The sequence below is a fragment of the Gymnodraco acuticeps genome, unplaced genomic scaffold, assembly GCF_902827175.1.
Source record: "Gymnodraco acuticeps unplaced genomic scaffold, fGymAcu1.1, whole genome shotgun sequence".
Lineage (NCBI taxonomy): Eukaryota > Metazoa > Chordata > Actinopteri > Perciformes > Bathydraconidae > Gymnodraco > Gymnodraco acuticeps.
Window position 1 is genome coordinate 36,899 of NW_022990651.1, and position 13,344 is coordinate 50,242.

The 13,344-nt window shown below is 39.6% G+C and overlaps 2 protein-coding genes across 3 annotated transcripts in view; both read left to right on the plus strand.

Moving 5' to 3' along the window:
* The first annotated feature begins 291 nt into the window (after positions 1–291).
* On the plus strand, positions 292–11,853 carry LOC117554888 (transmembrane protein 230-like). 2 transcript variants are annotated; one of them, XM_034229459.1, is made up of 4 exons: positions 292–424; positions 7,085–7,181; positions 7,547–7,669; positions 11,044–11,853. In XM_034229459.1, exons 2-4 carry the CDS (start codon positions 7,101–7,103, stop codon positions 11,182–11,184), a joined length of 345 nt encoding a protein of 114 aa, XP_034085350.1. In that variant the 5' UTR covers positions 292–424; positions 7,085–7,100; the 3' UTR covers positions 11,185–11,853. The 2 variants fall into 2 exon arrangements, with proteins under 2 accessions (XP_034085350.1, XP_034085351.1); XM_034229460.1 differs by having other exon boundaries at positions 294–410.
* Positions 11,854–12,705: 852 nt separating this feature from the next.
* Positions 12,706–13,344, plus strand: part of LOC117554885 (protein turtle homolog A-like) — a 61,318-nt gene continuing 60,679 nt past the window's right edge. The window contains 1 exon segment of the mRNA XM_034229454.1: positions 12,706–12,930. The gene's annotated coding sequence lies outside the window, so the exon portion shown is untranslated.

The following is a 13,344-nucleotide window of genomic DNA, read 5'->3' on the forward strand; positions in this document are numbered from 1 at the left end:
AAGGCTAAATTCTCTTGATGTTCAGTCATTGCCAAAGGCCATTTTGAAAAACCCATGGCTGCTCTTTATTCCTAACACTTGTGAAAGATAAGTAGGCAAAGTGTAAATGGGTAAAAGTCTCAGGAATAGGAATTGGATCACTATTACTATGTTATTAGTATTATAATTTGTATAATTATTGTTTTTGTTATTATGACGATTTCTAGTATTATTAGTATTAGTAACGAATTGATAATGGAGCCTCTGATTTTCAACAGGACAAGAAAGAGGATGATATGCGCATGCGCAGTATTTGGGAATAAGGAAGTATATTTCCAATGGATGCATTTCCAAACTACGATGTGGCACCGTAGAGGAGCGTCCTGCTGTAGATAAACACACACACGGTGCTAATAATACCTCGACTGACGGTAAGAGACGAATGGTGAGTTGTAAAAAAGTAATGGCGTATGTTACGAGTCATGTTGGCTAGATTTTAATAGCGTAACTTCTAAGAAGCTAATGCTGCAGCTAATTAGGAACGAGTGTTTATGAGACGTAAACAACCGACGGAGGTTAACTATTCAGTTTACAGCAGAGAATAACTTTATGTGTACTAGTGTCCTGGACACAAGCCTAAGCGACATAATGTTATTATTGCACATAAGCTACTTATTTATTCTTGGCAGGAATTAGCCCCACGTGATTTAACCTAGATAATAATAATAGGAGGAGGGTTGTGAATTCAAACTAATGCACAACTATTTTGTTTAGTATATGGCCATGTACAGCCCGGTTCCAGAACAAAATGACTCAGGGTGCCTCTGAGATTACAGGGGGTGCAGCAGTAGTAGGTTTACATGAGCAATAGTGGCCGGCAACAGCAATGAAAAATAGCATTGATGGTCCCCAATGAACAGATTATGGCATTTGTTATGTTTTGAAACCAAGCAAGTGAGAACATTTCAAGTGAGTTAAAAGTGCAATCCTGAAATATTTAATATAGTCCAAAGTGGACTATGGCAAAGAAAAGCACCAAAGCTTCAAAGCTGTACTGATAAAACAAATGAGAACATATTGTAAATCAAGGCAAATATTATTTGAACCAGTTCATGGTTTGAAATGGCAAACATTGAAAAGCAAAAGTATTATTAAAACCATGTACTAAATCATCACCTTGGTCCCATCATATACTCTGGGAAGAGAATATTTACTGCGCTTGAAAACTGGTATCACATCATCATGTGAGGTTGGCTTTGTGACCTGGAGAACATTTCAGCTGCAACATCAGCTTGTTGATAAGCTTGGGATATGAGATCTTTTTGTAGCCATTCGTGGTGAAGGCATCTGTGCTATTGTATGCATTATTTTTGACCCAACATTTCTACAGGCATGGCAGAATATGGCACTATTTTCACATGAATATTCTAGCCCTTGTCTATTTTTATACCACGAGCTGCAAAATGACCGCCTAACCCCACTGTACAGGCGGGTACTTGTTTAGATATACCTGGGCAGGCTCTGTTTTGCCGTGGTATCCTGGCACCTGCGCGCCGCAGAGGGGCGGCGTAGTTTCGGGCGACGAAGACTGCTGCTCCGGGGGCGAGGGCGGCGAGTCAGGCGGGAATAAGCTAGTGTCCACAACGGAGGGTAACGTGATGTCCCCATCCGACCTGTTGCTACTGTCTGCAGTAGTGTTGCTGGCGTTTAGTGATGGTTGCTTTAACCATTTTCGTATAAATGATTATCCACAGATGTGTGTCACTGCTGTGGAAGCACTTTGGAAATGATGCACGCGCAGCGGAGCAGGTCACGCGCACCTGACACAATTTGTTGTTTGTATTTTTCGCTCCGTTCTCTTTTTTGAATAGAGGGTGCATAACATTCAACTGCCCGAAGATCCCGACGCGGAGCCTGAAGGGTAAACACACCAGGTTTACTAATCTACCCGCACAATTAGTCTCTGGTGTCGGAATGACTCGCTATGTTAGTACATTCAACAAAACACCATTTCATTTCGGGTTAAAATGCGTTGTAACTGCGTTACTGAGCATTGTAACGGGTAATATATTACCCACATTTCATTAGTAATGCGTTACATTACTTCGTTACAGCAAAAAGTAGTATATTACTGTAACTCCGTTACTTTTGTAACGTGTTACACTAGGGTTGCCAACCGTCCCGTATTAGCCGGGACGCCCCGTATTTGAGCCAAAAGGGGCGTGTCCCGTACGGGACTTTGTTTGTCCCGGACTCCCGTGTAAAGGGAAAAAATATATATTTTTCTGTTTGCGCGCAATGTAGTGTGTCTGGCTGCGTGCCTGTGTGTTGTATGCGAAGGGCGCTAGGACCGCTCAGTTGACAGGGCAGGCACAATGCTCGCACGTGTGTGTGTGTGATTTTCTCCGGTGGGCCGCGGGCGCGGCATCACTGTTTGTGTGGCATGTCAGCCTGTTCAGTCGTGTGGGAAAATGAGCGCTGCCGGTGGAGGAGGTGATGATGAAAGAGGAGAGAGAGAGGATGTGGTTCTGGGCCCTGGCCCTTCTAAAAACAGTGGGAAGAAAAACACAGTTGGGTAAAGCCCGTGAGTGGAGATCTGTCTCGGGTCTTCTGCACCTTGTGTCGGAGCCTAGTGCCCACCTATCCGATTTGAACATGCTGATATACAATGTGATGTAGTAGCCTAATGCAGGTGTAAGACCATTGTGTTTGTATTGTGTTATAGGTATGCATAGTTTTCTATGCATTTTGGGGGGTTTGACCCCCAAAAACATTTTCGAACCCGAGGGGCTGGCTCCCCCAAAATAATTAAATAACATAACCCTAACCTAATCCTAACCCTAAAACTGAAATAAAGTAACAAAAAAAAGTAACTAAATCCGCCAGAAACCCGAAAAACTTTGCGCGCGCACATGCATGTGTCCCGTTTCTCCATTTCTGGAAGTTGGCAACCCTACGTTACACCCAACACTGCTCCTTAAATATTTGCAGTTTTATTATAATAACAAAGGTCGTTAACAGAAAATAATGTGTTAAGCTAAAAATCTTAAGAAATACATAATAATAAAAGTTGCAATCATGTAGTCCCGTTGCAATGGGGTTTTAACCCATTGCAACGGGACCCTAGTGGCCAGGGTGTAAAATATAACATTACTGAGTCAGTAAATAGTTTCCCCAGTAAAACCCCATCCCCCTAACAAATGTTTGTTCCTCATTTAAAACAATGTTATTTTAAGGGCTGGTGAAGAAATGCAAAGTCCCTCCATTATGTAATAACCACTTAAAGACGTTAGTCTAAACATATCAGTCAAAAACACACCATGTAATGTATATGTGTGCAATTTTAGGCTATAACTAAATCAAGAATACCAAAATATAGTATACATTACATTTATAAAAGCATTCACATTGTACACTTTGTACAGATATACCATAATGTATGTGTATATCCATACATAGTAGGGCTATAGTGCAAAGGGTGCTGGAATAAATACAGAATGATACATGCCACAGGTTGCTTTATACATAAGGAAGGTGGATATAACATTGTATACACATGTTCAAATGTATCTTTTACAGTGGTGCTATTTAAATGTTAAAACAGTATTTATTTAAACCATAAAATGTATAATGTACAGGTAAGTATAATGGATGTTAGTGTTACAGGGTGAACACAGCAGGCATTCTTCCTGTGAAGTATCCATCGTAGTGAAAAATCTGTTGTTTTGTCGAGTGAAAAAGTTGGAACAGGTTGTGTCCAGGATGTGATGGTGTGCAGTGATGTTTCTGGCCCGATTTCAGGCTATGGATTGGAGGTGTATAAATCCAACAATAGTTTGAATGCAGCAGCCATGACTTCCTGTTCTGCATTCTGTTTGGTGGCTGAATCAAACCCCCACAGTGATGGATGTGCAGAGAACAGAGTGAATAATTGCGTTGTAAAATTGGATCAGTCGCTCCTGAGGCAGATTCCTGAGCTGGCACAGGAAGTACGCGCTCTGCTTGACCTTTTTTTCCTGATGGTGTCTATATTGGGATCCCACTTTAAATCCTAGGAGACGGAGGATCTTAGAAACCTGAAGGCTTTCACAGCAGACACGGTGATTTTCTGTATGGTGATGAGGGGCAGGTTGTTGTCACCGTGACCGCACCAGATGCAAAGCTAATGCAAAGATCTGGACTTTGAAATCCTTTGAAAGAATGCTGATTTTCAGGCAAACAATCCTGTCGCAAATCTCCGTCTGAAATCAATACGGAGGAATAGTAGTGACTTCTCTAGGGCTGCACGCCTTGACATTTTTTTTCCGATTATTTTGACTGATATCGCAATTGCGAGAGAATTATAATTTTTTAAACATTATTCAAACTATCATTGAAATATATCAAAAATGATCATGGTGTAAAAAGATCTTTACCAAACACAGAATTTGTTATTAAGTCTGTAGAATAGGCTAGGACTTCTCTATACAGTAGAACCGCAGTACGTACTTGTAATATTTGAACATATTCCCCATAACCAATTTTTACTCGACAGTAGGATTTGGAAAACATGCACGATTATTTTTGACAGATTCCAGTCAAACTTGATTTTTGGAATATTATACAAACTATCACTGTATACAGTTTATCAAAAATGATCATGGTCTGCATTCATGATCTTTACCAAACACAGATATTTGTATTTAGTCTGTAAGATAGACTAAGTACTTGTTATATTTTAAAAATATATCTCCTTAACCAACGGTTTTGCTTTCTGCAATTTGGATATATTGCACTAGTCAATTTTAATGTTTAATTGCACTGTAACTTTTATCCATGTATTTTTTCTTTTAATGTTTATTTTATTAGCTTTTCTTTTTAATGACTGATTTTAGATGCCATTTTCTTAATGTCTTTCATTTTTTGTAAAGCACTTTGAATTGCCTTGTGTTGAAAAGTGCTATATAAATAAACTTGCCTTGCCTTGCCTAGTCCATATTCTGATTTCAATAACATAATGATTAAGAAGGAGAAGAACAAGACCCTTTATTCATCCCCAAGGGTAAATTAAATTCAATACAATAAACATGCATGCACTGCAGGACCTATACACATTAGGTCTGAATACATATACTGTATACATATACAAACACATGCACTTTTCTGTTATCTGGAGAGGTGTCTTGGCAGTGCCCAGAAGGTGAACTTGCACCTCTCCAGCTCCCAGTCCTCATTCAGGTCAGGACTCATATCGGCGACCCATTGGTTCCCAAGCCAATTAATTGTGCAGCCCTAGAATATTCCCACATATTTAAAGTTTCAGCTCTCATTCAAAGTTATTTTTCCCAGAAGATCTAGCGACATCCAGAATTTGTCCTCGTATTGTAAAGACTTTCCTCCCTTTTTTGCTAAATCTGCAGTATCCCCTCTTCGTAGCAAATATAACTTCACAACAACCTGCAGCTTTCTTCATCAGAGAGGCTCTGTGGTGAGTTGTTGTGACAGCTGCTGGCTACAACCACAGCAGGTTTCTGTAAGCTTCTCCAAACTCTTGTTCAAGCAGAAACAACAGTTTGTATTCATGGATTAAGTCTCCCTCTGGGGGGGCTCAAGTGCAAGTATTCACAGAGCCAAACACAAAAACAAAACCCAAGCCTTGAGGATATCAGATCATATCTAGTCAAACTCCTCTGCGTCCCTCTGGAGCAGATCAATGTTTCTTTCTCTGTTTCTGTGGGATGACACATCAGATGCAATTATGATCATCTTGTAAAGTTATTTTTTTTGGTACGTGTTTAATAAATACAAGAAATTGTGTTTCATTCAGTCCAAATTGGATTTTGTTGAAAAACACGAAACATCTCAAGTTTGCCAAAGCACTTAGACGGTGTGTTGCAAACAACTCATTTGACTAATTCATCCCCAAACAGACGCACTAAGAGTCACCTTTGCCCTTGCTCAAACAGTGAAAGCGCATGTTGGAAATGCTGAAAAGTTTTGACAGACGCTGAATAAAAAGGTCAGTTTATTATTTACATTCTCAGACTACTCCTAATTACGCCTAAAAAACATTTTCATATTTTTCCAAGGTGTGTTGTTTCTAAATAACTGATTTAAGCAATGTTGTGTGGCAGTATAAGCTGCTGTATGTCATCAACAAAGGAACATGTACCTACCATGATAGGTTTTGACTTAGCTATAGCTTAACCTACTTCAGATTTCAAATCAATAAGCAGAGCAATATGTTGTTGAAGAGTACACTCAAGATCTCAAAGATTTCTGTGGACATATTAAGCTATTAGGAATTGGGATAAATGGTTTACATATATAATTTTTGTTGTTGATAATTAATGATTTGCTTCTCATGTCGGATACCAATAAAATGAGCAATTATTGCACTTGTTTTAGTTTTTAAAATAAGTTCATAACCTGTAGTTTATGCACACCTGAATGTAAGAAATGCCAAGATGTATTTAGAAAAGGATAGATGAGCTAACAGTACATGGTTCTGACCAACATGGAACTTACTATTAACACAAAAAACTATCCTTCAAATATTAAAAAAAAACGTTTTCTTCTATAAAGTTTTCTAAGAGCAACTGACACTGAAAAAGGTACACAATGGTGACATCATGAGTTTATTGGCGGTTTGCAAAACATCTTTAAAGTTGCATACGGCACCACCTATTGTATCGGAGTGTAGATGCTTAACGCAGCGTCCACACGGCGGCGTGCGTTGAAGCTTGCCGGCGGGCGTGTCTGAAACTCGACCAACAACCAATCACATGAATCTCCCGCCCCAGACACACAAGCACGCAGTTTGATTGGCTAGAGCTTGTACTGGTATATGATTTGATTGGCTGACGCTTCTGCCGAAGCTTCAAAAGTTGAACATTGCTCAACTTTTGCAGCGAGCAACGTGTAGCGACGCTCCCACAATGCAGTTCGGCGAAGCGTGACGTCACCCCATTAAAAGTGAACGGGCAGAAGCGTTGAAGCTTCAACGCACGCCGCCGTGTGGACGGGCCGTAAGTGAAAGCAGTTTGGTGTAATACCGGACGAAATAAGACGTAATTATTGAAGTTCATTGACTTCATATATGTTGTGTGTCTCTCTTTCCAAACAGTTCCTAATGAAGCAATATGTTGGGGGCTGGACAATCCAACAACAAGGTCAAGTATTCACGGCTGGCAGCTGATGACGACGGTTACATCGACTTACAGGTGAGAGGCTCCTTCCTTTCTCAAACATCGGCTCTCATGTTGTTCAGGAGCCTAGGAATTATTACCTTTTATTCCCACTGCCAATTCATTTGAGCTTAATCCCAAATAATGACTTCCTGGATATGTGCCTGCTTGATTATACTCGAGGAGATATGAGTTGCTGCTAGCAAAAGAACAAGGGTAATAAGTATTTTATGTCTGTTTGGAAGGGATTAACACAGGCTAATTTGTTTTGTTGTTAACTGAAAAAAACAGAAAATACTCATTGCTAAATTAAACTATACGCTCTTTTAAGCTCAATATTGAGGCAGCACTGCACTGTCTGCTATTATTTCCAATCATTATTTTTTGTTAACCTTTTACAGTTCAAGAAAAGCCCGCCAAAGGTCCCCTACAAGGCAATCGCACTGGCAATATTCCTGTTTATGATTGGCTCCTTATTGATAATCTTCGGGGCTCTTCTTCTGTCAGGAACCATAAAGGTGGAGGTGAGTCAGTCAATGTAATGAAATCTGTAATCTAACCCAAACCACTAATCTATTGACAAACCACAATATTGGGTCTAGGGTTGGACTGTAGTTGAAATACTTCCCCAGTATATACATTTGAATACAGTGAATGTGTCTGTTGCCAAAGGGCTCATTGTGAAGCATGTCACATTCTCCCACAATGTTTGTGTTCCCTAAAACTGACAGTAAATAACCCGTCAGGCTTGTTCTCCGGAAAATCCATTTTTAACAAAAATGTTTCCGTCTGAGCCGCCTGCCTCCTGTCTGTTCTCTGAGTAATTCCCGCTCACAAGAATTATCTCTTTTTAAATTGCTCCTTTATGAGAAAAATAACATATTTTCTCTACCTTTCTGTTTAATATGTCCAGAATGTGTCTCCAAACATCTCTTAAAGCAGTTTGATAAAGGAAGTCTTCGGGTCAACTTGAATGCTTTTTGACAAGAAAGGAATGGGTGATATGCTTCATCGCTTTTCTTACTAAGAATTAAATGAGAACATTTCTACCTTTTATGTTTGTACACTTAAAGGTGGGGTATGTAATTTATTTCAGAAACACTTTTTGTTATATTCCATGAAATGCTCTTAACACCCGCAATTAAATGCGTTGACAATAAATACATAAAAAAATTTCATCTGTGGAAACCGTAGCGCTGTAAAAAGCACGACCAATCATTTTAGCCGGCCCGGCTAAAATAACTGGATGGCCTACCTGCCTGTCAGCCTTCCATGTGTGCACAAACGTATCTCGTGCCCTCATTGGTCATGTGCACGTTCATGTGTGTTGGAGGAGGGGCTATGTAAGGAAGTGGCAGATTTTTTCCGGTTATGTATTTTCAAATTCTAGAGCACTCTAGCTGGTTTCTCCAAAATGACCTACCCCACCTTTAATGTGAAGCTTTGTACAGCAGTACACCGGCTAAAAGCACAAATGCCAGAAAAAGGCGACAACATGCCATCGCCAAAGGAAGCAATCCATCTAAAGCTCTCTGAGGTCATTTATTGTCTGTTTAACTTGTACATTCACCGGAGAGTTTTCACTGAGGGTTCAGGAACAACGCAGATTATATTATCTTTGGATCTAACTAGCTGCAGCCGTTAGTCAGCAGTTGGTTAGCTTTGGACTGAGCCAGGCTAAATGTTTCCCCATGTTTCCAGTCCTCCTGCTGAGCTAAGCTAAGGGGTTTAGCCTTTCAAAAGAAATGTTTCACTGCGCACCAAACAATGTTTTACCCTCCCACTTACTGCCAAGAGGGAGGCATAGACTGACAACTAATAGTTGTTGAAAAAAGAGATGACATAAAGAAAACTACCATATTTAATATTATGCATACCTTTTATTCAAATCTCAAAGAGGGTTTATTTCAGGGATTTATTTATTTGTCTTAAATGGCTCACGTCTTTAAAATATGACAAGTGATTTCAAACAATCGACAAACCTCCAGTGTATCAATTCTGGGGACGGGTATCGTTTGTCACTACTAGTGCTCATTCTCCACGTAAGGTTTAAGTGCCAATACGATGACATTGCAACATTTATGAAAAAGTACTTGTTTTTCTAGAATTGATGGTAGTAATCTAAACATAAGCAGCTTTAAGAAAACAAAAGTAGCTTGAATTAACATTTTCAAATCTTCACCATTTTGTTTTACATCACAACATATCTGATTTTAACACAAGTAAACAAGCCAGTTAATCTGGCCAAGCATTACAAGACAGCTTTTGGTACTTGACAGTTTCCCACACTTGGCGCAACACCATACAAATATTTCAATCGGTAAAACAAAGTCTTGAGGTGTGAGCCCAGTTTTTACACATCTAGAGAGCCAACGCAGCTTTTATAGTGGCACACACATGCTGTAATTAAAACTCCTGTTGAGTTAATCTGATTTTTAAATAGCTTTAATTGAGATGTTATCATGGCATTTCTTTGCCCTGCAGCCAGTTTTCTGATGCTGCGCTTATTTGGCGACGATTGTTTTCTGCGTGTTTGAATTACAACTAATGATTTTGATATGTTCGCTCTTTGAGTGCCAACTTTGGAAGATCCCCCGCTGTGGTCCTGCTTCCTCAAATAAGGACTCCACTTGGGAGATAACTGTTCAAATGATATATTTGATAATCAGCAGGAGGTTAATGTGAATGCTTTTTCCAGTCTGCATATTTGTATTTGCGGAGAATTTGATCTGACATGAAGGCGGCATCAAAGTATGTGAGCCGTCTACTTGCCAATTAGCCCACGCGAGTTGAAAAAGCATATCTAATACCAGAAATTACTCAATGTTCGAGCAATGGAGGAAGGAAATATTGGATGTAGGCAGGTTCTATTTAAAGTAATGTGGTTTAATTGTTTTGACATTTTTTCTGGAGCTTTTTCATCCACACAGTTATATATGTTTGTATGTGGAGTTTGCTCGATTCTCATTTAGATAGTTCAACTAAGCAGACTCCATCAGATCATGAAGACTATGAAATGTGGTTGAAAGCTCAGAAAAACAGCAGCGAGAGTCAACGCTGCATTAGCTTGGGAAATGGAGGGTCGATGGTTCAAGACCCTGAACGTACCAAGTACTGAGTGTGTACTTTTACCTGGAGAGGAGCTAGTTTATCTCATGGGCACTTTAAAGGTGCCTTTGAGCAAGGCACTGGACCCCCACTGTTCCCCAGACTCTGTATACAACATGTAGCTGCCAACTGCCCCTAAAAGAAAACGTTAAATGTCTAAATTGCACGTGTGTGTGGTGCTATAAACATATATGAAGATTCAAAAGATGATTCATAATCCTCCATTTCCATTTTTGTCAAACTACAAAACACTTCTCCTGTTATTTTTTGGCAACACCACCTCAAATACATGCCAAATAGATACTGTACATGACAGAAAGAGAAATGATGCTCAAAGTGCTTAAGTAAGTTGAGGCATGGCCCATGCAGCAGTGTATTGGCGTTACAGTTACTCAGTGCACAAGACTGCCATCTGGTGGGGAAATAAAACACTTTACTCGACGATGATAAGGATTGCCTGTCTTTGCCTGGTGGTGGTTCAATGTGAAATGACTTATGATTTACATGACACCAGATCTCAGACAGATGAAGTCATCACGTCTGTGCCTCCTGCACACCCTTTTCATCCAGAGCCTGTTTATATGGTGCTGGCAGGCAAACATGGAGATAAGCATGTTAAAGCCTGATGAGTACATTATCAAAATCTGATAAGCTTCTTTCAGCAGTAGGGTATTGATGTGTGAGTGAGTCAATATGAGTCTGATTCACACCTGAAATAGATTTTAAATCCAAAGAATGTCAATTTATCCTCACCCTCAACTCAATATTTTCTCTTTTTTGATGTTTTCAGAACCCAGACCGCACCATTCCTGTCATCATCATAGGGGTGCTTGTTTTCCTTCCTGGATTTTACCATTTGAGAATCGCCTACTACGCCGCAAAGGGTTACAGGGGTTACTCGTATGACGACATCCCGGATTTTGGCGACTGACCCCGACACTCGCCATACTTTATAACCTAGACTGTTGGCTGCTGTTTACTTTCTGAATGTATCTAGCTACTAATTTATCACTGGAGACACATGTTTAGTTGGTTTTTTATGATTCTGTGTTGTTTATTTAAAGCTCTGTGTTGTATTATCTTCCACACAAATGCTTGAATTACCTTAGAGGCTTTCTATATAACTTTATAAAGAAAGAGCCAAGCACTTAAGGAGAAGGGGACCTGTTGCGGTACAGCAACATGTCGCTGATGTATAAATAAGTGTTGAGATAAGAGAAAACACAGATGCCTTTTTAAAGTTACTCCTGCTAGACCGTCCATGACCTGAATGACAGAGAAGCTTTGTTTTCTTTGCACAGTTGCACTGCTGTTTTGATAGTATATCATAAAAACAAGTATTTATTTGCAATTGCAGTCTATACCATTTCAATGCAAAGCTCAAACGGGCTGATATTTCCCTTGAAATATCATATTTGCAGTGCTATCCAAAGATTGATTACTTTGTCGAGGTACACTATATTTGTAACTGAAATGTATTACTTTCTGTATGAAGTCTTGCTGTTTGTGCATATTCAATTGTCTTTGAATATCAAAGAAAGATGTATTTTTACATGCATTGCCTGATTTAAAAAATAAAATGAAGTAAAGGAGAAATCTATTTAGAAGTTTGTTACTGTGATTTTAAAAGCAAGAAAGTTAATTATGTAGATTGTCCTTTGAGATTTGATTGTGATGGTAGATTATGGAGATAACATTTTGAAACAGTTACGTAACAAAGAAACCAAAAGGCCTATTTGAAACACAGATTTCAACTAATTAAATAATGATACTGAAAGTCCTTCCTTCCTTGTAACATAAACTTTCTTCATTTAAAAAACATACAAAGAAAGGATTAGAAAGTAAGAAAAGCAAACACATCGAGGCAAACTTTCTTCTTTTCTAAATCTATTGGAAAGTAACTAGATTGTGTTTCCAAGACCAAACAGCCATTCACACACAAGAAAAGGTTTTCTTTTTAGAGAGAAACTCTGCAAAGAACAGCCTCTCATTGCCAAACACATCACTTTATGCAAGAGAACATGATATGTGCCCTTCATACTTTTGTGTGGTATTTCATAATGAAATACCACACAAAAGTATGAAGGGCACACTCTTATATTTCTGAGTCATACAGCCAACAAGTGTTCCTAATGTCTTCGATTGGCCACCAACACGAGGTGAAGGACACCCTCTTGTGGTCACCAATACACTGGTTTAAATAAAAAAAGGGATTAAGGGCAAAATAAATCGCCTTATCATTCTCTGCTGCAAAAACAAACTCATATTAAATCTGCACTGGCTTGAATGTTAGAGGGCTTAAAGTGCAAACTTTCTTTTAATATGGTTTGAGTCCTTTAAACCCCGCACCAGCCAGAGTTGGCAGGGGTGGAGCTGGAGGGGAAGGGGGTGGGGTTGAACTTTCACAGGGAGGGAGCAGCAAAGTGGGTCGATGCTTCATTGTCACCTGAACGTGAAATGAACACCTGTTGCCTAGCGGGTTTTAAAAGAAAACGCTCGTGTTTCAGGTCCTTTTCAACACCACAAAAGACCTGGCCCCGCTTTAATCAGAACTACGGTGATCCGGAGCTCCACACGGAACTATCCTGGGCACACGGTTAACTTAAAAGCGATTTAGGAAGGATGCGTTTTTAAATGGAAATTGCACAGCGGCTGCACACCGAAAACCGAGTTACAGGTAGGAAAATCTAAATTAAACAACCCCCCCACTGCAGTTAATGAGTCTGAAAGTGTTTCTGGCTTCCAGCTGTTTTGGAAGGATGTGAAATTAATGCTCTGAGCCCATACTGGGGAGTGCGATATATCCTCTCAATCCTCCGAATAACGGCATGCATTTAAACGTGAGCAATGACGTTTTTTATGGGGTCTTTTCATTATAATTAAATGTGAAATTGGCAGAAAGTTTGTGGAGCTTCAACTCAGCAGCAGGAGCAGCTTAAGCCCCACATATTCATTCGTGAGTCAGTGTTAGTCATCGTAGGCCAAGGATTTTTATTTCCCTATAGAATGGATTATTTCATTGGGATAGAGGTGTGAGCCTTTTTTAGAACGACTTTTTGTACCCTGAAAAACTGGATGTCTGGAATTGTTG